A 26,740-nucleotide genomic window follows, 5' to 3' on the forward strand; every position below is an offset into this window, starting at 1 on the left:
TGACATCACCACCCACACGCCACACCAAGCCATCTGTGACACAGGGCTATTAAGATTGTTACTGGCTTAACTAATAGGGATACATTTAAATATAATAAAGGTTGTTGTTAGTGTGATTGTTACTGGCTTTAAATCTACTGGTGTCATTTTGTGAAAATGTGGTTTCCATGCGCAGAGAACTGGTACACAAGTGAATCTAAGCTGCTGTAATACCTTGTGCCTGGCTGGTTAATAATGTGTTTTACTGCTCTTGCCCAAATTGTTTTTCAGATGTCATTTGTGGGGTATCATGTTGTTAGTAATGAATACTGTTTCAACCAATTTATCTTACAACTCACAAATTAAACTGAAGAACAGGTATTGTAGATCACCATGGCTGAAAACCTTTCATTCAGGCAATACAGTTTATAGGGGATCAGGTGATGCTCTGTATACTATCCTGACTTAGAAACCCCACCCGTCCGGACGGTTGTCAGCTGCTGAGGAAGCATTTTTTCGCTCAGCTCTTCCAATATGTTTGAATTTAGTTGCTATTAATTTTTGTAGTGATCGGATTTGAAATGTGGGCGCAGTGCCCAGAAAAATGCCACATTCCAACTTTCTCTTTCTGCCCTCTGGTGGCCAAATCTTGTAACTGCAGATTAAACAGTATATTGCTCCTTAAACACTGCAGATAGTTATGTTAACTATAGAACCTGTACAGAAGACCAAGTATGCCATATCCAAAAATGACCTTGACCTGTCGTGGTTTACAACGCAGACGAAGTTTCTCCAGAAACTTCCATTCTAGTTATTATTATTATTATTCCACCTTACTTTTGTAACGGTATCTCCTCCTACAGCTTTTAACCAATCAACTCGATACTTGGCACAGCTATTGTACAATATCTGAAGTTAGTTGCTATTACTTTTGGTGCCAATCAGACGTATCGATTTGGGGGTCTTGGGCTGAGACCCCCAAAAACTGCAATGGCTATAACTCAGTAACCATGTCATGTAGAAGCTGTAATAAAATTCTATTGCATACATCACAGACAAGATTAATAACTAGCATTTACTGTGTATTAAACTTGTGCTATTGTTATTAATAATAATATAAAACACTTATGTGATGCACTACACAAGCATAACATTCATCCTGCCCTCATGTGGCAATAAGTATGAAGTGCATAACAAATTCAAATATATACTAGCATTTGACTTAAAAATGGAATATGCAAATGTTATATGCATTTGTTCAATGCCAGTAAAATTGTAATGACTAAAAAAAGCTAGTAGTCTGTTAATATTAAGTTACTGAATAGTAGTAATTAACATTATGAATTATACTACATAATATTCTTGCAGCATAATTTGTCATGCAGAATTTTTGTCAGTTTATCATTGTTTTAAGAAAACGAGATTCTTACAAATACACACATCTCTTGTCAATTGACATCAAAATTTCATAACAATATTTTTAAATAAGTAAGTAAACAGATTATGCAATATAAAACCACTGAAAATGTGAAAATGTAAGTACAATGTCAAATATATAGCTAACCATGTATGGTCTGTCCAAAAATATTCTTGACCTTGACCTTTCCCCTCTCTTCTCTCTTTCAAAGTCAAATGCTAAATTCCATGTTATGAAAGCTTACACAATGATTTTGACTATAGAAGGTCAGTATAAACTTACAATAAACACAGGATCAGTGAAGGCTACTGCCCAGCCTGACCGGTATTGTTTATTTTGTGTTAGAGATTTGTTTTGTTTAAACCTTTTATTTTTGCTCTGTGAGCAAGTGTTTTTTGTTAAAACCTTTTATTTATTTTTGTATTATTTAAATAAACAGTGCCGCCGTGTCATTTATTTTGAACTGCAGTACTGCTTGGTGTCTGTTTCCTTCCTGCTTCTGGCTTGACGTCACGTCTCAGCCACCCTGTCACACGTGGTGTGCAGCGTAGGATCATCAGCGTGGGATTAGAGGGTACTGCAGTTTTTTGTTTTTTTTGTTTTTTTGATTTACGTGTGGCTTTTAGCCCGTTGTCCGTGGTAAAGTGTAGAATATTAGCACGTTCTGAAATGCTGTTTAGAAATTCGCAATCAACTCGTCATTCTTGAGCCTCAACAACTGTATATATTAAGAGGTTACTTTTTAAGTTGTTAAGTTAAGTTTTTACATTTACGGGGATCATGTTTTGTCTCTTACAAGCCACTTTCTCGGCTATTAACTCAAACAGCAGGCCCTCCACAGTGTTCCGCAGTTTTGCTGGAGTCGGGACATTCCCCATTTTCAAAGTCACTGGCTCTGTAATAAAGTAAAGGAGCTTGGGGATTAGTAAAACTGCAATGGTAGAAAGCTTTGGCTATGTCTTGGGTCTTGTCATCCAGGGCTTCTTGTAGATGGTGCAGTTTACATCTAATGCTGTTTTCAGATCTTAGCTCTGTTAAAATATCATCCACCAGTTTCTGGAGTTTGGCCAAAGAAGGATGAAAATTGAAAGAGGCTAGCGCTTTAGCAACCAGAAGCTTCAGCCACGGTCTGTGGATTTTTTCTAGTATTTCTTAAAAATGTTGATCGAAATAATTGGGGTCCGCTTCAAAAAGGCAGCTGTGACAATCAATGATCACTTCCAATAGAGAAGCCAGGAGACCCCTGGAGATCTTTAATACTTTTTCAAAAGAGATGCCTAAAGGGCCGTCGACGTCATCAGACTCTGTAGAGTTGGGGAGGGGTACATTTTCAAAGTCTTTTATAAGTCTGGTCATCTCGTTAGTTGACCAATCCATCTCAAGATCGTCGGGTTCAAGAACAACATTCTCAGAGAAGTATCTAAAGTTTGTAGGAGACATGGCAGCAAACTATCATTCAAAAGAGGTTAGAGGGTCCTTTAGTAGGCTCGCTAAGGTAACGTGGCGGCCTATGAGGGGCCTGGAAGGAGGAATCCATTGGGTTGACCCTTGGGACAGCTTATGAGGGGGCCAGGAAGACAAAGTCCAAAGACACGCCCCTAGGGGAAGTGCTTTATTTTTAAAAGGCTTTTATAAGTTCAGCCATTTTCCGATCCTCAAGATCAGCTTTCTCAGAGCAGGAACTAACTCCGGCATGAGACATCTTGTGTAACGCTCTAATAAACTGCAAAAATATTTTCCTACTTTTATGAGGTCTGAAAACATGGCCAGACTTGACCCTTTTAAAAAAAAGACCCACAGGAGTCTCTCATTTCAATCTTTTGCTCAAACACCTAACACGATTCTCAGACTCCCGGTAAGCTTAATTATTATTATTATTTACTAATGTTTTAAGAAAACCTGTTGTGGCCAAGTGGTTAAGACAATGGACTTAAGATCTATTTGACTCAATTGTTAGCGTGGGTTCGAATCCTATAGGCAGTAATTACTTTTATTTAAGACTCTCTACAGTTATAAATATTTAATGTTTATAAGTGCTTGTAAAATACTTAAGGGTCTATTTTATATACAAATATAGACACTTGAGTATATTTAGATATTATATAGATATTTTTTTTTTATAATCCATAGATGCTTATTGAATATATGCATTCAATAAGCAATGAGCATATATGTCTTATAAAAGCCATAAATATCTATCTACAATCAATACTCATGTGTCTAATATATATAATACAATAAAAAAAAACATGTACCCTCATTAGATATTCATATATTCACAAACAAGGTAAAAACATCCCTAAAAAGGTCAAAGGTCCTCATCTATCAAATTTTGACATAAGCTATGTTACTACTTACACTGGTCAAGTACTTTGAATGAACCCTGAATTTATAAATGAAAGTATATTTTTAGTATTTTTATACTGAGCATTTATGTGAAGAACATTTTGAATTTATTAATATTACAATTAATCAATGAATATTAAATATTAATGTGGTAGACCAAACACTCTAGACTTATAACTTTTATCACCACAAGCACTTGCATCAGCTTGTACTTGCACTGAACTGCTCCATACCTTACCGTATTCTACTACTGCTCTTAATTATAACTACTTCCTGTATCTTGTACTCTTACAGGTATCCGTATCCACGTTTTTGTAATTGCTCTTATTTGAAATCGTTGTCACCCAAAATATTTTTCTATAAGTTAACTGCTCTGTCAAACTCGCCCTTATATGTAATTATTTATTGTATTCTTTACTTTACTCTTATTCGAATTTGATCTTATTTGCCCCTGATTTTATTGTACTTTATAACTGTTCTTATCTGTAATGTGATATTCTGCAATGTGATATCCTGTAATGTAATGCTCTGTACTGTAATATTGTATAATGTGATATTTTGTACTGTGATATTTTTGTAACAACTGTAAGTCACCCTGGTTAAGGGTGTCTACTAAGAAATAAAGAAGAGCTGGCTCATGGACTTTATTTGCGACTGACCTTCCTTGACTTAAAGTAGTGAGGAGGGGCAGCAAAGAGGAATTGGTGCATGTGGCAAAGTTGTTGCTGATTATGAACAGGTGCAGAGGTGATGCAGTGCAGGAATAAACAGACAGATTTGTAATCCAGTATGGAAAATAGTTGTTTTATTTTTTTGTTATAATCCAGGTCTGGTGACCAAATAATAAACTCTGGTTATACATAGCGATGTGTAAAACACGGAGAACAGTAACAGGGATTGCAGCCCTAAGCAATAAACACAGTATCTCTCCCACAATATACAACCACGGTCACCAGTCCTGGGTGCGTGCTGTAGTGTTCGTGGTGGGTGATACAGTTTGAAGAGTGACAAATAGTGCAGTGCTGTTCCGGGTTCAGTGCTGGCTCTTAGCGACAGCTCCGGAACGTGTTAGCCGTCTATAAACACACAAGTAACAATTATAGACGAGACAAACAAAACAAACACGATACTCTTAATACACAGTGTACAGGTCCTTCCGGGTCTACTGCAAAACCAAAAGCGAAGGAAAAGATTTACGATTCTCCGGCCCCTTTATGCTATCAGGCATGACCCCTTGGTAAACGATTGCAGCTGTCTCTATTGCCTGCTGCTGCTACCTCGTTTACCTTCCAGGTCAATACGTTCCTGCAACGGAGTCTCGCCTTCTTCCAGGCTGACCGACCCAGGAAATGAACTGTCAGGCCAGCCTGTCCAAAGACTTCCCCTTTCGCTACTTAGCGCCCTCACAGGTCGGGAGAGAGATTTACAACCAGAACCCATTATATTTCTGTCACAGTGCACTAAAAGACTGTTAATGTAAAAAGTTATTTAATAAGCCCCATGCTGAACATTGAGTACAAATGAATATTCATAATGGATATCATGCACAAGAAATTAATCAATTATTCAATGTTGGACAACACAGTTAAAGAGGGACGAAGGGACAAGGGCCTTGCATTGATCAGTACTTCTTACGAAGTCAGTCAAGTCAGTCAAATGAAATCCAGTGACAGGAAGCCAACCACAGTTTGCAGGATATCAGCACCCCTGTCTTAGACGTGAGGAGGACTTGCATGGATACAGTTAGTGATGAACCTAATGATCCTTGTGAACCAGGTTATACAAACCAGCATAAGAGAGAAAAGGACCTCAACGGGCACAAGCCAGGAGTTAACTGGCCAAGAGCTTGTGAGAAAACAGTGTGGGACACAGTAAACACAGATCTCTGCTTTGCGTTCGAAAGGTTAAGCAGAACAGTTGAAAAGAAGCTGGATAAATTTGGGGACATCATCTACGCATATTGAAGCGAGAGGTTTGGAGTTGAAAAAAGGAAGGAAAAAGTACAAACTATTCCTGGAAAGTCTACACGGCAGCAGGAGATTGAACGCTTAGTTAGAGAAAGGAGACAGCTGAGGAAGCAATGGAGGAGAAGAACAAAGTCAGAAGGAGGGACTCAATCTCTTACAAAAGGGTCATAAAAAGGGTCATGAGCGCCTACGGAAACACTACAAAAAGAAGGAGCGTGCGAGAACATACTTTTATAAAGACTGTGGCGGAGTGTCCCGCCCCTTTGTTTATTATTTATTTTATATTATGATTTATGCCGTAATATAAACATGACTGATCAGCTACTGATTATTTACACTGATCAACTAGCTGACAGTCACACATCCTTATTAAACTCGTGCAGACTATGGCCGAGGGGTAATAAGATAATTAACAGCTAGTTAACCCCTCGGCCAGAATATAAAAGCCTCCAGCTGTCCGTGCTAAAGGGGGGAGTGTCAGAGGCGAGACGTGCGTTGTGGAGAGAAAAACAATTGCTATATACAATATACTTGTTAACATTATCGTTTCTTCGTTTGTTTGTTTGTTTGGCCCTTGTGCCTTTTTGTTCGGTGTTCTGTTTAAATCTTTTGTTTTTGTTTATTATTTAATAAAAGAAGCTGAACGCCGTAGCGTTTCAGCTTTCACCCGCCACTTCTGAGTCTGTGTTTCTGGTCTGATGTCACCACTGAAGCCATCCTGTTCACAAGACCCATTCAAATTTGTAAAGAAGTTATTCACCAGTGAGAAGAATGGCACACTAAAAGCATCTAAGTTCGAGCTGGAGAGATATTTAGAGGAAACACATACAGATTCAAAAAGGCAGGAGCCTATGTCAATTCCTTCAGACATCCCACCTATCAATCCACCAGAATACCAAATGGAGGACTGTGCACCTAAGTGGAAAGAAGTAGAGCAAGCTGTGAAAAAAAGCAAGGGCTTCATCATCTCCAGGGCCTAATGGAGTTGCGTACAGAGTGTACAAGAGTGCTTCAGGAGTTCTACGAATCCTGTGGAAATTGATGAAAGTGGCATGGGAAAAACAGGTTGTACCAAGAGCATGGTGCCGAGCAGGTGGAGTCTTTATACCTAAAGAAAAAGATTCTACAACCATCAGTTAGTTTCGCCCTATTTCCCTATTAAACGTAGAAGGCAAGATTTTCTTCAGCATTATTGCTCAGAGATTGTCAACTTACCTATTAAAGAACTGCTTCATTGACACTTCTGTACAAGAAGCGGGCATTCCAGGTTTCCCAGGATGCTTGGAACACATCAATGTGATCTGGCAACAAATTCAATCAGCTAAAAAGGAGAGGAAGGAGCTCCATGTGACATTCCTGGATTTGGCTAATGCATATGGTTCAGTGCCACATGAACTTCTTTGGGCAGCATTTGATTTTTTCAGTGTACTAATGACAATAACAAATTTAGTGAAAGCCTACTTTGGAGATTTGCAATTTAGTTTTTCAACTTCAGAATTCACCACTACATGGCAATGCCTAGAAGTTGGAATAATGGCAGGATGCACCATTTCTCCACTGGCTTTTATCATGGCAATGGAAATAATTATTAGGGCATCAAAATGGGTAGTGGGAGGAGAGCGCTTGGTTTCTGGAATGCGACTACCACCAATTCGAGCATACATGGATGACATGACAACCATGACTACAACAGTAGCCTGCACTAATCGGTTACTGGGCAAATAAACCAATAACATTGAACGGGCACGAATGCAATTCAATCCCACTAAATCAAGGAGCATCTCTATAATTAAAGGTAAAGTATAGAGGCATATGAGAGGAAGAAACTGCGGTATGCTCAAGTAGTCGCTGAACCGGAACAGCGAGGATGGAGAGTCCGGGTTTACCCAGTGGAGGTAGGTTGTTGAGGATTTGTGGCACACTCTACAACCCGGTTTCTCAGAGACGTCGGATTTAGTGGCCAAGAGTTGCATTGCACAGTGAAGAACCTATCTGAAGCAGCAGAAAGGAGCAGCAACTGGCTGTGGTTGAGACGGAAAGATTCTGGCTGGGGATCTCAAGCACAATAGAAAGAAAGAAACGCTGATGTACGGGTAAGTAAACTGGGCTGAATTGATTGGGGGACGGAGGGGGGTGATACTGGGACGCCAGAAGTAAGAGTTAGAGTAAAATCTGAGTCAGAGTATTCGTAAGAGTATTGGTTTCCATTACTACAGTAGAAGCAATGCATTTGTTATTTAAATCTATGTGAATGGCAAATAGAAAATGCTATTAACCCAATATAAACAGATGCCCAAAATAACCATGGACGGTGTAAGTGGTGGATACTTGTGACGAAGAGAGAATTAATCCGAATCAACAATTTCCCTCTCGACCGGTGAGGGCACTGTACAACAGGAACAGCGGGCTTCGTACTGAATGGTTGGGCAGTTCATTCCAGGGGCAGTCGGAAGCCGGCCATTCAGGAAGAAGGCGGCGTTACGGTACCTGGAGTCATCGCCCTAGTACTGTGAGCGAAGTTTCAGTCATGAATTGGAGGAGACGTGATTGAACGAGCTATCGGAGGGGGCGGGGCTTAAAGTACTTTAGGGGGACGTGACGCCGTAATCGGTTCCTTTGTTGTGGTTAATGGGAGGAAACAAGGACGGGAAACGTGAATGAAGTGTTGTCCCATTGATAAAAGCCTGTATTTGCCTTTGCCAGATGGCTGATACGAAGCCGGGAGCTGCAGCGAGAAGCCAGCCCGGACCTGAACGCACAAACCAGCACCACTCAAAGCACCGCATCTGCACTGGAGCACACAGTCTGGAGATGTGTTTATGTGTCTGTGTTACGTGTTTTGTGTTCGCATTATTATTTCGGGACTGCAACCCCTTGTTTTGGCGCTGGCAATACCCATTGCTGGGTAGAGCCAGCTTTATTATTTGAAACCTTTAGTCAAGGAAATTAAAGACTTGAACTGTGAACTTTGTGTTTGTCTTTTGTCTGGAGCACCTGAATCACCTGTACACCTGAGCACTGCAAACCACTTTGCCACAATACTGTATTAAATAAATGCATGTTTCAGATTTGCAATCTGCTTTAAGTGTCTAGACTTCAGCTGTGTACATTATCCAGCCAGCACAACCACTTGAAGCATTCTGAGCACCGCACAGCACAACACAACACCGCATCGCACAGCACCTCACAGCATCTCACAGCACCGCACTGCACCGCAGCACAACACCGCACAACACCGCACAGCACAGCTCAGCACCACATCGCACAGCACCGAACCACACCGCACAGCAGAACACCGCACCACAGCACAACACCGCACAGCACAACACCGCACCTCACAGCATCGAACCACACCGCACAGCATAACACTGCACACAGCACAGCACAACACCGCAGAACACAGCACCACACCGCACAACACCGCACAGCACAGCTCAGCACCGCATCGCACAGCACCTCACAGCATCTCACAGCACTGAACCACACCGCACAGCACAACACCGCACCGCACCGCAGCACAACACCGCACAGCACAACACCGCATCGCACAGCACCTCACAGCATCTCACAGCACCGAACCACACTGCACAGCACAACACCGCACCGCAGCACAACACCGCACAGAACCTCACAGCATCTCACAGCACCGCACCACACAACTCTGCACAGCACAACACCGCATCGCACAACACCGCACAGCACTCCGGGTGCACTGAGCACTGTGTGCACCGAATGCACCGAGGTAACGCAGCACCGAGGTGCTGTGCGTGCAGAGCGCCGTGTGCAACGAGTGCACTGAGCACCGAGCGTGCTGCGTGCAACGAGCAACGAATGCACCGGGGTACCGTGTGCAACGCACACCATGTGCACCGAGTACCGTGTGCACTGGGGTCGCGTATGCACCAAGGCACTATAGGCTGATATTCCCAATTGCCGTCTTATAACACTAAAATATGATACAGTACCTGTGCCGTTGCTGTAGGTGCCTGGTGCACAGCTCTCACACTCGTAGCAGCAGTGACGTGGCAGGTAAGAATGAAACTTCATCTTCTCACCCGGCGGACACCCTCGGTTGCAGAAGGACTTTGGCAGCTTCAAGAAAAAAAGGCCAGTTCTCATTATAACTGATTATCCCTTATAAAAGGTTACCATAATGCCTTTACCAAGTAATTTAGAGAGTAAGTAGCAGGGTTCTGAAAAATATAGTGTTACAATTGTTTAAATAATGTACCTGTATTTTTTCTTTTCATTGTTAACATCCTGATAACTTTTTACATTTATAACTTTAAAGTCTTCTTCAAAGCTCTTTTCAAAATGGCCACCCTAATGCACTGGGGTTTCCCCTAAATCACTGCAGGAAGTGTAAAAAGTTATCAGGATGTTAAAAATTTAAAGAATAATCACAGGTACTTATTTAAATAGTTGTAGCAACACGTTGGAACGTGTAATGCTAGATTTCTCTGAACCCTGCTACTTACCCCTTTTTTGGAACTTGGCTCGTAGAAGTCACATCTTTATCACAGACAGAAGCCTTCATCAATGTTACTGAGGTAAAACTAGAAGAAACTAATGACTAACATAAACATATCTTTTGGTGTCTCTATAAACATGTTCATAGCCCTATCATTCTACCAAAAATTAATTGTGATGGCATGATAATCCTTTATCACTGGGTATCTTGATTTTGTGCTACCCATTTATCTATATTTAACTGATTAATAAACCTGCCAAATTTATCGTGGATGCCTTCATCGGCATTCTTGAGGTAAAACAGTAGCAAACTGAGTCAAGCAGACAATCAATGTACCTTTGCAATATTTAGGACTCACCTTTTTGGTGACCCCATTGATTGTCAGATCCTCCGACACATTAAAAGGTTGAAACTTAATTTGTCCCTTCTCATCTAGGGACCAGTAGATAGGTTCATAAGGGTTAGTGTTTGTTTCAATCATAGGGCTGTGATCCTGAATCCGGATTTTTTGAAACTGAAAAAATATTAATATTGGTATTAGTACATTTTTACACCTGCATTAACTACAGGAGCTTGATTTTAATATTATATATATATATATATATATATATATATATATATATATATATATATATACACACATACAGTGTGTGTGTGTGTGTGTGTAAAATACATGGGCTTTAGTGAGTTACAGGAAGAATTCCATCGAGGGTTTCTGAGATGTCATAAGCTACAAGACTGAAGGTCTAGTAGTTTATAAACTGTCACAGAAACCCAAGATGGCATTGTTTTTCTGTAACTTACTGAAGAGGCCCATCTATTATTATTTTTAATATACATGGTGTGGCAGGGCAGAAGTCCTGCACATGTAAATAATGTGTAAATATAAAGTGTAAATATTTTATATGGGGGATTTCAACTTCCCCCATATAAAATGGGAAAACCTGGTGGGGAGCACGACAGCCGAAATTGAAATGGTAGAAATGACAAATGACTGCTTCTTAATGCAATTTATCAAGGCACTGACTAGAGGGGAGGCATGCCTTGCTTTAGTCTTTTCAAATAACGAAGACAGAATAACTAAAACAGAGGTCAGAGAACCATTGGCAAACTCAGATTACAACATGGTCTCATTTGAAGTGCTTTTTAAAGCCCCAAAATTAACAAGTAAAGCTAACGTTTACAATTTTAAAAGGCAAACTATGATGGAATGAAACAGAAGTAGATTGGAGTAACATAGAGAAAACATCCACAGAAAAAGGATAGCTGTTTTTAAAAAAATGTAGTACTAGAGGCGCAAAAACAATTACATCCCAGAGGTAACCAGTGGTGTAGCACAGGGATCAGTGTTAGGTCCTCTGCTATTCCTAATCTACATTAATGATTTAGATTCTGGTATAGTAAGCAAACTTGTTAAATTTGCAGACGACACAAAAATAGGAGGAGTGGCAAACACTGTTGAAGCAGCAAAGGTCATTCAAAATGATCTAGACAGCATTCAGAACTGGGCAGACACATGGTAAATGACATTTAATAGAGTGTAAAAAGTGTAAAGTATTGCATGCAGGCAATAAAAATGTGCATTATAAATATCATATGGGAGATACTGAAATTGAAGAAGGGAACTATGAAAAAGACCAAGGAGTTTATGTTGACTCAGAAATGTCTTCATCTAGACAATGTGGGGAAGCTATAAAAAGGCTAACAAGATGCTCGGATATATTGTGAGAAGTGTTGAATTTAAATCAAGGGAAGTAATGTTAAAACTCTATAATGCATGAGTAAGACCTCACCTAGAATATTGTGTTCAGTTCTGGTCACCTCGTTACAAAAAGGATATTGCTGCTCTAGAAAGAGTGCAAAGAAGAGCAACCAGAATTATCCCGGGTTTAAAAGGCATGTCGTATGCAGACAGGCTAAAAAAATTGAATCTATTCAGTCTTGAACAAGGAAGACTACGCGGCGATCTGATTCAAACATTCAAAATCCTAAAAGGTATTGACAATGTCAACCCAGGGGACTTCTTTGACTTGAAAAAAGAAACAAGGACTAGGGGTCATAAATGGAGATTAGATAAAGGGGCATTCAGAACAGAAAATAGGAGGCACTTTTTTACACAGAGAATTGTGAGGGTCTGGAACCAACTCCCCAGTAATGTTGTTGAAGCCGACATGCTGGGATCCTTCAAGAAGCTGCTTGATGAGATTCTGGGATCAATAAGCTACTAACAACCAAACGAGCAAGATGGGCTGAATGGCCTCCTCTCGTTTGTAAACTTTCTTATGTTCTTCTTATGTTCTTAAATGAGCATTGCCAAGGGGGCTAAAACCAATTCCAAAAAGTTTTTCCAATATTATAACAGCAAAAGAACATTCAAGGAGGAAGTAAAATGTCTAAGAGATACAAATAACCAAATCATTGATGAAGAGAAAAAAATAGCAAATATATTAACCCTTTGCGGTTCTATGTTGGATCAGGTCCGACATTACAATTTTCCCTTTCCGGTCCGCGACATCATCAAAAAGATGTAAAGCACAGGTCTCTAGTCGTTTTTTCTCCGGAAAAAGCAGAGAAAACCATTCAATGGCCGAGTGAGACCGATAGGAAATCGAGAGAAGCCGGAAAAAAAGTGGCGGATCTGAGCAATACACATAGCCCCGGCACCAGAGATAACACAGCCATAAACAAACAAGATAGCTGCTTCCGCATCCAGCACTCAAAGAATATCACAGACATTTGCAGAGCTTTTTGAGATGTTACAGTAATAAAATAATGACTTGGATTGCATTATTGAGGAGTTTGGTGATAAAACGTGTGATCAGGAGATGATTTATCAGTATGCACGACTATGAAGAGGCATGTGAAAAATACAGTGAACAAGGGGTGGGGCAAGGCTGGAGATGCAGTATTGAGTGTCCTGTTCATATGCAGTGCCTTTTAAACCTGTTTAACTGTGAAAAAAAATACCTTTAACCCTTTGCGGTCCTATGTCGGACCTGGTCCGACATTGCAATGATTCCTATCCGGTCCATTGTCGGATCCTGTCCGACATCATCAAAAAAACGCAAAAAACGGGTTTCTAGTAGTTTTTTCTCTGGAAAAAGTTGAGAAAACCATTCAATGGCCGGTGGGAGCGACAGGAGCCGAGACAAGCCGATAAAAAAAAAAAAAAGGCGTATCTCATGAATAGTCATACTTGCCCCTGGCATCACATAGGGGCAGTCATAAGGAAACAATCTGGCTGTTATTGAATCAGCGCACAGAGACTATCACGGACATTTGCAGAGCTTTTTTGAGATGTTATAGTAATAAAATAATGACTTGGATTGCATTATTGAGGAATTTGGTGATAAAACGAGTGATCAGGAAATGATTGATCGGTATGTACGACTATTATTATTATTTATTTATTTATTTATTAGCATATGTGAAAGCGATAGCGAACGAAAGGGTGGGGCGGGGCTGGAGATGCCTAGTGAGTGCTTTGTTGATATGCAGGGCCATGTAAACCCGTTTGACTGTGGAAAAAAATACTTTTAAACAGCGCGTCTAAAATTATCTGCGCATGTGAAAATAAATTGGACCTGACGCGCTTGAGATGCGCTGAATAAATGGACCACTGAGGGTTAAATTATTACTTTTCACAAGTTTTTACATAGGAAGATACGGACAACATGCCCCACATGTCGACCTGTTCCTATCCAGTTTTAAATAACTTTAGCATAACAGAGGCAGAAGTGTTAAAGGGACTAGGAGCTCTTAAAATAAACAAATCCCATGGGCCAGATGAGATCCTCCCAATAGTACTCAAAGAATGAAAGAAGTTATTTACAAACCGCTAACCAAGATCATGCAACAGTCTCTTGACACAGGGGTGCTGACAGACTGGAGAATTGCAAATGCAATACTGATCCAAAAAAAGGGAAACAAAACCTAACCAGGTAACTACAGACCAATAAGCCTGACTTCTGTTATATGTAAACTTATGGAAACTATAATAGGATCCAAAATGGAAAATTACCTATATGGTAACAGTATTCTGGGAGACAGTCAGCATGGTTTCAGGAAAGGGAGATTGTGAACTAACTTGCTTGATTTTTGAGGACGCAACATCGACAATGGATAATTGCAAAGCATATGACATGGTTTGTTTAGATTTCCAGAAAGCTTTTGACAAAGTCCCACATAAAAGATTAATTCTCAAACTGAACGCATTAAGGATTCAAGGAAATGCATGCACATGAATTAGGGAGTGGTTAACATGTAGAAAACAGAAAGTACTGATTAGAGGAGAAACCTCAAAATGGAATGAGGTAACCAGTGGTGTACCACAGGGATCAGTATTAGGTCCTCTGCTCCTCCTAATCTACATTAATGATTTAGATTCTGGTATAGTAAGCAAACTTGTTAAATTTGCAGGTGACACAAAAATAGGAGGCGTGGCAAACACTGTTGCAGCAGCAAAGGTCATTCAAAATGATCTAGACAGTATTCACAACAGTGCAGACATATGGCAAATAACATTTAATATAGAAAAGTGTAACGTACTGCACACAGGCAATAAATATGTACATTATAAATACCACATGGGAGATACTGAAATTGAAGAAGGAATCTAGAAAACGATCTAGGAGTTTATGTTGACTCAGAAATGTCTTCATCTAGACAATGTGGGGAAGCTATAAAAAAGTCAGTAACACTTTAGTTTAGATATCCGTTATAAGTGGTTATAAACAATCTATAAACACATTATTAGCCATGTTATTAACCAATATAAAGTATGATTAGAATTAATAAGACTTATAATACACTTTTGCCATTTATTTTTGCTGTAACACATTATAAAAAGGTTATAGATTATAACAGTATTTATAATGTAATATATAGCATGTCATTTCCCCACTAATAACAATATCTTGTGAAAATGTCGTGGTCAATTTATAAAGCTTTTATAAAGTATCTTAGAAGATGTGTTAATTGCATATATTATAAGTATCCTATTATGTAGGTTAGTGTATGTTTTATAAGATTACAACTATATATAAATTCAGTAACAAAAACTTTGTTAAAATAACGTCAAGGTTGCAGTTCAAAATCACAAAAGTAAGGAACTCACCCCTATTATGCCTATGCATCGCATAGGCTATAACATCATACATGACATCAGTAATGACATCAGCAATCACTAATCACATTACAAATGCTCCCCCAAGACTGCCCAGAAGGACATTACCTGGGTGTGTTTGTTGGTATGCAGAATAGTGTGCCGTTAGCTGTTCTTAGGAACTTATATGACAATAACAAGACAAAGGAGCACAGTTTGGTCCTCATTCTACATGGCACTGTTCTAGAAAAAACACATTCCTTTTACTGAGTGAGATACATATTCAAATGCATTTGGTAAACCAATGGTCTTGGATAGATCTGTGGCAATGCCATATTGCATAATGGCAAGTGTGCCAACTTTTGCATTGGTAGTAATTATGCAACAGCTATATCACGTCTATAGACAATAGTGCAAAGAGTGACCTGAGTAACAGTGATCGCAATGAAAGTGAACTTGTTTTGTCTACGTTGGCACGTATGCCAAGAAGCATGATAGCTACAGTCCAGAACAGAGAATTTTTTTTCCATTGTAATGTCCATGTGGGCAGTCTTGGTGGAGATGTGATTTGTTATATGAACTTTCATGTTAAATTGAATTACAAAAACCAAAAACATATTACTCTAGATGATTAGATTTGACCTGTGACCTAAGCAAACATACCTTTATATTGTCTTTTTTAAAAAAACATAAACTAAAGGTCTCCTAGTTTATGATGACATCACAGAAACTCTCCAAAGGTTATTATTTTGGTAATGTTGTTCTGGGCAGTCTTGGTGGAGCATTTGTCATGCGATTAGTAATTGCTGATGTCATTACTGATGTCATGTATGACATCATATCTGATGCAATGCATCGGCATAATAGGGGCGTGTTAAGGTTACGTGCCTTAACGTCCCATTTCCTGACTTGTGATTTTGAACTGCAACCTTAACGTTATGTTAACAAAGTTTTTGTTACAGAATTTCCATAGTTTTTTTTTACTTGAATCTACTACAGTATCAGGGAAGGAAATATGTTGTACAGCAACCCATGAAGTGGAGACCAAAAAAAGGCAACCAGCCTGGTTTAATGCAGGTGAGGACTGTTCTAAGAGATCTAAGTAAAACACTGCATCATGCCTTAAGATTTATGACATTCGTTTTTTTTTTTAAATCACGCATTGGTTCTCCAGATGTAAATCAGTCACATAACAGATAAACCAATCAGAGCGGGGATTTTCCTTATACTACTAGGTTGGCGCCAGCGATATACTTCACAGTGTAGTTACATTCAGTTATGGCTAAAAATAAATAAACGAAAAATTGATATTGAGCATCGACGGTTCAACAAGGCTTGGACGGAAAAATATTGCTTTATTGAAGACGGATGATTGAATATATGTTTAATTTGTAATGGGAAAGTTGCAGTGCCAAAGGAATTCAACTTGAAGAGGCATTACGACACTAAACATTCCAATTTTAATGAATACACAGGTGAACTACGCACACAAAAAATTGCAGATCTTAAACAAGTTATACGCCCAGCAAAACATCTTCCAGAAGGTGCAGAAAAAATCAAAAACTGTAACGTACGAGGTAAGCTACGAAATTGCTTCATTAATTGCCAAGACATCTCAGCCTTTCACCGATGGAGATTTTTTGAAAGACTGCTTATTAATAGCATGCAAAAAAAATGTCCTACTGAAGTTCTAAAAAAGAACTTTAAAAAATCAGTTTGAATCGTATGACCGTGCAGCGCCGTGTGTCAGATCTGGGAAACAACATTTTATGTCAGCTAAAAGATGTGGCAAAAAAGTTTGTGTACTTGTCCCTGGTAGCAGATGAAACTACTGACCACTCAGACACAGATCAAATGGCAATTTTTGCGTGTGGTGTGGCAAATGAGTTTGAGGTTTACGAAGAACTAGCGGGACTGGCATCACTTCATGGGCGAACAACTGGCATTGACCTGTTTAACAGTCTCTGTGATTCAATTGAGTCTTTAGGTTTTGAATGGCAAAAGCTAGTTGGCATTTCGACAGATGGTGCACCATCAATGATAGGGGAACGTATGGAATGATCGCATGTCTCAGCAGCACCTGGGCGAGAGAGAGGAGCAGCTCATCCAGTATCACTGCATTATACATCAGCAAAATCTGTGTGGGGAAGATCTGGGTTTGAACATGTGATGAATGTTGTTGTCACCATGGTCAACTTCATAAAATCTCGTGGACTCAACCACCATCAATTTAAAACGTATTTAGAAGAAATTGATGCCAAGTACAGTGACGTACTTTATCATACAGAAGTCAGGTGGCTGAGCAGGGGTAAAGTTTGTGGTGCTGCTGCCGAAGATTAAATCTTTTTTGACAGTGAAAGAAAGACCTGTGATCCTACTGGCGGATGCTAAGTGGCTTTGTGGTCTTGCTTTCCTTGCTGACCTTACTGCCCATCTTAATGATCTCAATGCAGTGTGTGACCTCGCCAGCCAAATCACGTCTTTTCAGACTAAACTGAAACTGTTTTATACGCAACTGCAGCGAGGTGATCTCTCTCACTTTCCTACCTGCTAGCAGGTGCTTTCAGATCACAATTGTGACTCCGGGCCCTATACTGAAGTCGTGGGGAAGCTTCAGTAGTCATTTGAGCAGCGATTCTCAGACTTTCATAGAGACACTCAAAAGCTGAAGTTATTCGCTGACCCATTCTCAACTGACCCAGTAGCAGTGGAATCAAGTATTCAACTTGAACTTATCGACCTGCAATGTTTTGACGCGCTTCGCAATAAATCTGCTCAGTTTCTACAATTGCCTTGATTCTGAAAAGTTTCCGAACCTGCCACAGAGAGCCATGAAGTTTGCTTGTCTTTTTGGCAGTACGATAATTTGAGAGTATGCCTTTTCTCTGCTGAGTCTCAACAAATCTGAACAACGGAATCGGATTACGGATGATAATCTTGAAGCAGTTATGCGTCTGGCAACATCGAATATAAAACCTGACATTCTGAAATTGGTCTCTGAGAGGTAGTGCAACACGTCACATTAATCCAGAGAAAGCATCCACTGGCAAGTATCACCTACTTAAGTTATCAGTGTTTTCCATCCAGTCATAAATTCTCACTAACAGCCCAGGTTTTTGCTTTTTCCAATTAAAAAAATATTCAGTGAAAAATAATAAATTGTAGATTGCTTGTGCACAATAAACAATTCACACAGTCCATTTAGGACCCAGAACATGATTGTTTTAATTTTTAAAGCAGCGAATAATTTAAAATCAATGACGAGATGTTGGTTGGATCACCAACCCAGGCTGTTAGTGAGAATCCCATTTTATATAACAGAACCATTATTAGCTTGTTATTGTTTGGTAGAAATCTTAACAGAAACTAGGCTGTTAACAAACATTTGGGTTTTCATATACACAAAACATATTAGTATCTAGTTATGTATGGTTAAAAAAACAACAACAAAAAACACATTTTATTAGTGGCCCTCAGAAGTCATTCAGATTGTCAATGTGGCCCTGCCAGCAAAAAAGTTGTGCACCATTGATCTAAACTATGGTGGTGCAGAATACATATTCAACCAAAAACTCCTAGTTTATACCTGACTGGCGTAGTCATCAGAAGCTGTCTGTCTGCAGAAAGTTGTCCCATTTTCCATGCAGATCCTGTGTTGTATCTGAAGCACGTTTTTCAGGAATGAGTAGATGGTGTAAACATCATCCTCGGAGGCCAGAGTCTCCAGACAGGGCACACAGGAGAGGAAGAGAGCAGGAGTGCAACCCTGAGCACTAGCAGGGGGAACCTGGCTAAAGTTCAACGGGACAGTCCTGTCAAAGCGAAAGCAGGCTGGCTGGCTGGTGTTCCTGGCACAGGCTTGGCAGAGCTGCTTTAGGAAACGGTCATGTGCCAATTCTTCAGAAAGCTGGCTAGAATTCAGGAGGTAGGGGAGGAAGCCTGGGACAGTTCGATGCCTCTTCATTAGGGAGATGAGACCCTCAAGAAGCTCTGGTCGACTGAGTCTTGGGATATTCTGAGTGTGGACCATGCAGCAGTGGATCAGTTGCTTGGTCTGTGGGTTGTGTTCCTTCATGCCTTCACACAGTGGCTCCAGACTGTGAATTGAGTCAAAGACTATCATCACATTGGACCTGTTGAAACCAGACAAGATTTGTTATTCCACTTTGAAATAGGGCTAATTTTCAGTGATGAAAAAGACCTCAAAGCCCCAGATCAAAGTAAACCTGCCTGTAGTTGATCATCTCCTTGGCGAGCTGACTGTATTTGCCAACGCAGAAGCAGCCCTGGTAGTTCAGCTCAATGCAGATCTCCTGCCCGTTGCGTTGCACTAACTCCTGGGCCACATTTTTCAGGTCCAAATTGCGCTGCTCACTGATCTCCACACTAACCACCAGGTTCCAGGTAGCCCGGGCAAGCAGAGACAATACAGCCTCCAGAGCACCCAGCTCATTGTTCTGCCAGTAGTCTTCATAATCTGTATTAGGGTGTCCATGAGACATAATCACCTAGAAAGAGAGATGGAGTAGCAGGTGGATTTAATAACTTCATATCACTTTGTATGTTGTACATACAGCATTTACTTTGAAATTGACAAACATCGCCAATAATTAGTAGTACTTAAAGAGGTAACAAATGCTTTAAATTCAATTTTCTTATCTAGCTTTATTAAAATGTTTATAGTTGCCATCTGCCTTAAATCAGCTGGAAGAAAGATTGCTCCCCACACACATTATGTCACCTATCAGTCCACCATAAAAAATAAATAAATAAATAACACTTACCCTATAAACTCACACAAAGAGGGACCCTCAAACCAACTTAGTTTGAGGCCAAATATTTGATCATACTCAAATAAATTCTATTCATTACAAATATAGTATTGGAGTATCCCTGGGGCGAGCATCACAGCCGTTGTATGTGCTGATGCGCTGGGGAGGCAAAATAAGCTGATCCCTGGAGCTAGCATTACACTTCAGCCATCAACACCAGGCAGAAGGATATCTACATCATCAGATGGAAGGAAACGCAAATAGATGAAGACGCAGATGGATCACATTAGTTTACTGTAAAGCTACATCTTAGTTGGTGCTTATCTTGGCAAGAGCCGAATTCAAATCAGCATGAAGTTTTAACATCTGCTTTCATGTAATGGAAATCATGAAGATCTGGATACGTCCAGTGAATGCTGTGAATAGTGCATGGAGTTCCATACAGCGTATACAAGAGTGCTTCTGGAGTTCTAGGAATCCTGTGGAAACTGATGAAAGTGGCACGGGAAAAACAGCTTGTACCAAGAGCATGGCACCGAGCAGGTCTTTATACCAAAAGAAAAAGATTCTACAAGCATCAGTCAGTTTCGCCCTATTTCCCTATTAAATGTAGAAGGCAAGATTTTCTTCAGCATTATTGCTCAGAGATTAACTTACTATTGCTTAGAACACATCAGCATGATCTGGCAACAAATTCAATCAGCTAAAAAGGAGAGGAATGAGCTCCATGTGACATTCCTAGATTTGGCTCATGCATATGGTTCAGTGGCACAGGATTTGATTTTTTCAGTGTACCGATGACAATAACAAATTTAGTTAAAGCTTACTTTTGAGATTTGCAATTTTGTTTTTCAACTTCAGAATTCAGCACTACATGGCAATGCCTAGAAGTTGGAATAATGGCAGGATTCACCATTTCTCCACTGGCTTTTACCATGGCAATGGAAGTAATTATTAGGGCATCAAAATGGGTAGTAGGAGGAGAGCGCTTGGCTTCTGGAATGCGACTACCACCAATTTGAGCATACATGGATGACATGACAACCATGACTACAACAGTAGCCTGCACTAATCGGTTACTGGGCAAATTAACCAATAACATCGACTAGGCACAAATGCAATTCAATCCCACTAAATCACAGAGTATCGCTATAATTAAAGGTAAAGTAGTATATAAAAGGTTCTACATTCATGGTGAGGCAATACCAACAGTGTCTGAGAAGCCAGTGAAAAGTCTTGGGAGATGGTACGAAGGGGATCTAAAGGACATGGTTCATGTGGGAGAAGTTAGACAACAAGCAGTAGTAGGATTGAAGAGCATAGGACAGCAGCGCTTTACCAGACAAACTGACACTCTGGTGCTTTGAGTTTGGTCTACTGCCAAGGCTGCTGTGGCCACTGACTGTGTACGAGGTTTCTTTGACAACACTGAGAATCTGGAAGCTTTAATCAGTTCATACGTCAGGAAATGGTTGGGAGTTCCATGCTGCCTCAGCAGAGTGGGACTTTATGGTAAGGGAATACTGCAGCTACCAGTCTCTACTCTAACCGAGGAGTTTAAGTGCACCAAGGTCTGACTGGAAATTACATTAGTAGATTCAAACAACAAACGCGTAAGGGAGGCAGCACCTGTGTTGAAAACTGGAAGAATGTTGGCGGCAAAGAAAGCCGTGGAAGATGCAAAGGCTGCCCTTCGAATTGGTAATATTATGGGGCAAGTTCAGCATGAAAGAGGGGGTCTTGGTCTCAGTTCATCTCCTCCTACATGACACAAGGCAACCTCAGCTCAACAGAGGAAGCTGGTAGTCAACGAGGAGCAAAAACAGGAGGAGAGGATGAAGTGCATGAAGGCCGTTTCCCAGGCCAAGTAGGGAGAATGGATGAGATGGGAGTGTGGAACAACGCAAGAATGGCTGGCAAGAACCGGACAATGGAACAGAGCAGGATCAGTTTTCTCATCAGATCAACATATGATGTTCTCCCATCACCAGAGAACCGAAACCTCTGGGTGGGTGAGGATCCCTCATGTCCTGTGTGTTCATCACCTGCAACATTAAGGCACATTTTGACAGGATGTAAGGTGGGTCTTAGCCAAGGACAGTTTACTTGGCACCATAACCAGGTGCTGTGATGCTTGGCCTTCGCATTGGGAGGCAAGCGTAACATGACCAATAAGTTGCCACCAGTTCCATCAAAGCATTACACACAAAAGACAATATTCCTCCGCCCAGGAGAGCAACCACCAAGAAAAGGTGTTAAAACCAATCCTCACCCAGGACAACTGGAAGCAGCTAGAGACTGGAAAATGCTGGCAGATGTTGGTCAACAGCTTATTTTTCCACTTGAGGTTTCCACCCCTAACCTTCGACCAGACATTGTCTTGTGGTCTGGATCAGCACGCCTTGTTCATCTGGTAGAGTTAAGAGTGCCATGGGAGGATGCTGTGGATGAGGCGTATGAGAGAAAGAAACTTCGGTATGCTCAACTAGCTGCTGTAGCGGAACAGCGAGGATGGAGAGTCCGGGTTTACCCAGTGGAGGTGAGTTGTCTGGGATTTGTTGCACATTCTACTACCCGGTTTCTCAGATGTCGGTTCAGTAGCCAAGAGTTGCGTCACACAGTGAAGAACTTATCTGAAGCAGCAGAAAGGAGCAGCAACTGGCTATGGTTGAAACGGAAAGATTCTGGCTGGGGATCTCAAGCACAATAGAAAGAAAGCAACGCTGATGTACGGGTAAGTCAGCTGGGTTGAGTTGAGTGGGGGACGGAGGGGGGTGATGCTGAGACGCCAGAAGTAAGAGTTAGAGTAAAATCTGAGTCAGAGTATTCGTAAGAGTATTGGTTTCCATTACTACAGTAGAAGCAATGCATTTGTTATTTAAATCTATGTGAATGGCAAATAGAAAATGCACTGTGGTTGATCCCCGGCACCAGCATTGCAGCTGTTGTGTGTGCTGATGCGCTGGGGAGGTAAAATGAGCTGATCCCTGGAGCCAGCATTAACCTTTAGCCATCAACACCAGGCAGAAGGATATCTATATCATCAGATGGAAAGAAACGCAAGTGGATGGAGACGCAGATGGATCACATTAGTTTACTGTAAAGCTACGTCTTAGTTGGTGCTTATCTTGGCAAGAGCCGAGTTCAAATCAGCATGACATTTTAACATCTACTCTCATGTAATGGAAATCTTGTCGTAACATTTCTGTAAATGGATGTATTGTGGGCGTTTGACCTAAATGACTGAACTAGTTTTGCTTCTTCAATGAAAGTAACTTAAAATAATAACAGAAACAACACACATAAACAAAATGGCCCCTAACGTAGCTGACTCAATTTACTCAAGTAATGTATGCCAGTTTAAGGACAAAAAAATGAAAAAAAGTAACAGGATTTAATTGGATATTTTTGTAAATAATGTGCCTACCAATGGTAGAGAATAGAAATACCAGATGTGCTTGAAGGTGACATACTCAGAAGACACCACTGCTAGAATGGGCTCAGAGCCATCTTCATGTCTTTGAGATGCTGCCTTCACCTCCTGGTCAACACATTTCTGAGAGGGCTGGCAGTACGTGATGATCCGGTAGCCCACTGAGATCTCATCTGCAACTTCCAGAGTTTCTATCGTGAATCTGACCACCTGCAGATACACATACTCCTCCAAGCTGCGACACACAGAACAGAACAGAATGCACTCATTAATGCATCCATAACCAGGCTCTATTATCTCTTATTAGCATTTTAACAGTATTTTATTGTTCATCCATAACTAAAACATTCACTGGTAAAACTAACAAATGCTTTGTTACATTATTTCTATCAATTTAGGCCAGGTATATTCTCAATTAACTGGGAAACATTTCCTTCAAGCCAAGCAACACATTAAAAACAGAGATAGGAGGCTGTGTGGTCCAGTGGTTAAAGAAAAGAGCTTGTAATCAGGAGGTCCCCGGTTCAAATCCCACCTCAGCCACTGACTCATTGTGTGACCCTGAGCAAGTCTCTTAATTATTTATTTATTATTATTATTTTATAACCGTCTTGTGCTCCGTCTTTCGGGTGAGACGTAATTGTAAGTGACTCTGCAGCTGATGCATAGTTCACACACCCTAGTCTCTAATTCTCCTTGGATAATGGCGTCTGCTAAATAAACAAATAATAATAATAATAATAATTCAACCCTAGCATACTGAACAGTGGAAACACATACTGTATGAAAATAACCCTCCAGGGCTATACAAAATATGTCTGTAAATTAAAATAAAACCACCTTTTATTGGCCACTATACGACAATACTATTTTAAAACCGACAGCAATAAGCCAGTACACAGATATTATTTACACAAAATGGAGGTGGTGGGAGCTGCAGGTAGTCTCCCCTCTGGTGGTGGAGGTGGGAGCTGCATGTAGTCTACCTCTGGTGGTGTAGGCGGGAGCTGCAGGTAGTCTCCCTCTTGCGGTGGGAGCTGCAGGTAGACCCTCTAGTGGTGGAGTTGGAAATAGCAGGCTCTTCCTCTGCTGGTGGAGGCGGAAACAGCAGGCTATCTTCCTCTGCTGTGAAGGCGGGAACTGCAGGTAGTCTCCCTCTGGTGGTGGAAACAGCGGGACATACATGGGTTACTTGCGTTGGAGACACGGGACTCACCCCTCTTGGGCTGTGGACGCTCGTGCTCCCCCCTAATGGTTGCTGGACCCCTTTTCTGGGACGGCAGCTCCTCCTCTTCTTCTTGGAGGGGGTAGCATACCACCGTGTGCCAGTACTCGCCACATGCAAGGCACCATCCTCGCTCCTCAAGGCCACGGAGGAGGTTCTCCAGCCCATCATCCACTTCATTTGGGCTGTGTCGCTGTTCCCCCAGATCGAGTTGTCCATATTTTTTTTTTCCACTCCTCACACAAAAATACAAAAATCAAGTGTATCCGCAGTACCATCTCCCTTCTGGCCTGTGACCATGGTGCTGTAATCCCACTTCTGATCACCATATGTGGCAGGCTGGCTTGTGTGGTGATGTCAGACCCCGAAGACAGTGGACACAGACAACAGTGGTGGGGTAATGAAAGCTCTGCTTGAGCGTTTATTATAAACAAACAAAATAAAAGGTTTGAACAAACAAAACCTACTCTCTCTCTACTCCTCTTCTCCACTCTGAACACCCTCCCTAACAGAGGTGAAGCGGGTCCTTATATATAAGGTGGCTAGGAGTTAATTACATAATTGACAATCAATTAACTCCTAGCCACCTTCTACATTCTGCACAAGATTAACTTAACCCTCTCCCTGCCGAATCAAATAATAATAATGACGGATGGCTATCGTCCGTCTACATAAATAAATACAATCCACACATCAAAACAATACCGGCAATACACTGGCATTTACACACCAAATGGAAACAAAATATACAACCGGCGGTAATAAGCCAATACACAGATATTATTTACAGCACACATACATCAAGGAACGGGGCACCGTGTCACAGGTATTAAGAAACTTCAGTATTCTTTTGTTTAGTATTCTTGTCCATTAGCTGTTTTAGCAATGTTGTTGAGTCTTGTCAGCGATTTTCAGTACAATTGTACACATTCAGATATTTTTGTGTCGCTTTTCCTTCTCAGAGACAGAGAGTGAGACTTGTTTTTCTTTTTTGCCAACTTGCAATCATTTAAATGAATATTGCAACTGGGCCAGACAGTCAAATTAGCCAATCACAGAAGAGTTCTTATTAGCATATTTCTCATCATCATTTCAATGATTGGCGGATTTGAATGTAAGCAGAATGACATCATGAAAGTACCTTCCCATCTTCATTCAAACAAGGCATCGTAAATGCATTCAGTTAAAAATACTTTTCTGTAGGGGCTCCCGAGTGGCGTATCCAGTAAAAGCGCTCCACGTGGAGTGCAGGATGCGCTCTATAGTCTGGACGTCGTGAGTTCGAGTCCAGGCTATTCCACAGCCAACTGTGGATGGGAGCTCCCAGGGGGCGGCGCACAATTGGCCGAGCGCCGCCCAGAGGGAGGGAAGGTTCAAAATCCTAAAAGGTATAGACAATGTCAACCCAGGGGACTTCTTTGACCTGAAAAAAGGACCAGGGGTCACAAATGGAGATCAGATAAAGGGTGGAGTTGAAACGCCAGCACAGGCGCGCAGGATTTATTAATACAAACAGAGGACACATACAGCAAGCTGTACAAAAGGCAAAATAAAACAAATAAAAGGTGCCCCAGAGGGTGAGCGCTAGCCTTAAAACGAGGCGTCCCGCTCCAGGAACCAGCTACACTACGTAACCATCGCTACACATCACATGGGATCACTAACTAACCTACTCACGAGCCAGTATTCATACAACGACTCGTGCTGCTTCATACGGCCTTGGCTGGGCATTGCCTTCACAAGCACTGCTTGCAGTCTCAAGGTTGCGTAGCTGTACCGTTCCTTCAGAGCAGACCCTCTCCTCCCGAGTATACGCCACTCCCCTCTGGCATGGCGTTACAGTCGCCCCGAACCATCTCCTGCAGATGCTTTTGAACTGACGGACACTCGGTCAAGACCCGCCCACCTGCTGATTGAGGTCCAGCACAGCCAATCACTTGCTGCCCTTCCCCTCAACCAAACCTAGCAGGCAGCAAGTCTCAATCGAGCGCCCGTCTGTAAAACAATAATTCAATTAAACAAATCA

At 41.1% G+C, this 26,740-nt stretch overlaps 1 protein-coding gene across 1 annotated transcript; it reads right to left on the bottom strand.

Moving 5' to 3' along the window:
- Nucleotides 1-19,486: 19,486 nt before the first annotated feature.
- Nucleotides 19,487-24,933, bottom strand: LOC131697998 (uncharacterized). The gene is made up of 3 exons (XM_058990484.1): nt 24,476-24,933; nt 23,484-23,724; nt 19,487-19,792 (listed from the first exon to the last, which is right to left on the bottom strand). The coding sequence occupies exons 1-3, from the start codon at nt 24,931-24,933 to the stop codon at nt 19,487-19,489; spliced, it is 1,005 nt and encodes a 334-aa protein (XP_058846467.1).
- Nucleotides 24,934-26,740: the final 1,807 nt, after the last annotated feature.

Source organism: Acipenser ruthenus, chromosome 17 (genome assembly GCF_902713425.1).
Source record: "Acipenser ruthenus chromosome 17, fAciRut3.2 maternal haplotype, whole genome shotgun sequence".
Taxonomy (NCBI): domain Eukaryota; kingdom Metazoa; phylum Chordata; class Actinopteri; order Acipenseriformes; family Acipenseridae; genus Acipenser; species Acipenser ruthenus.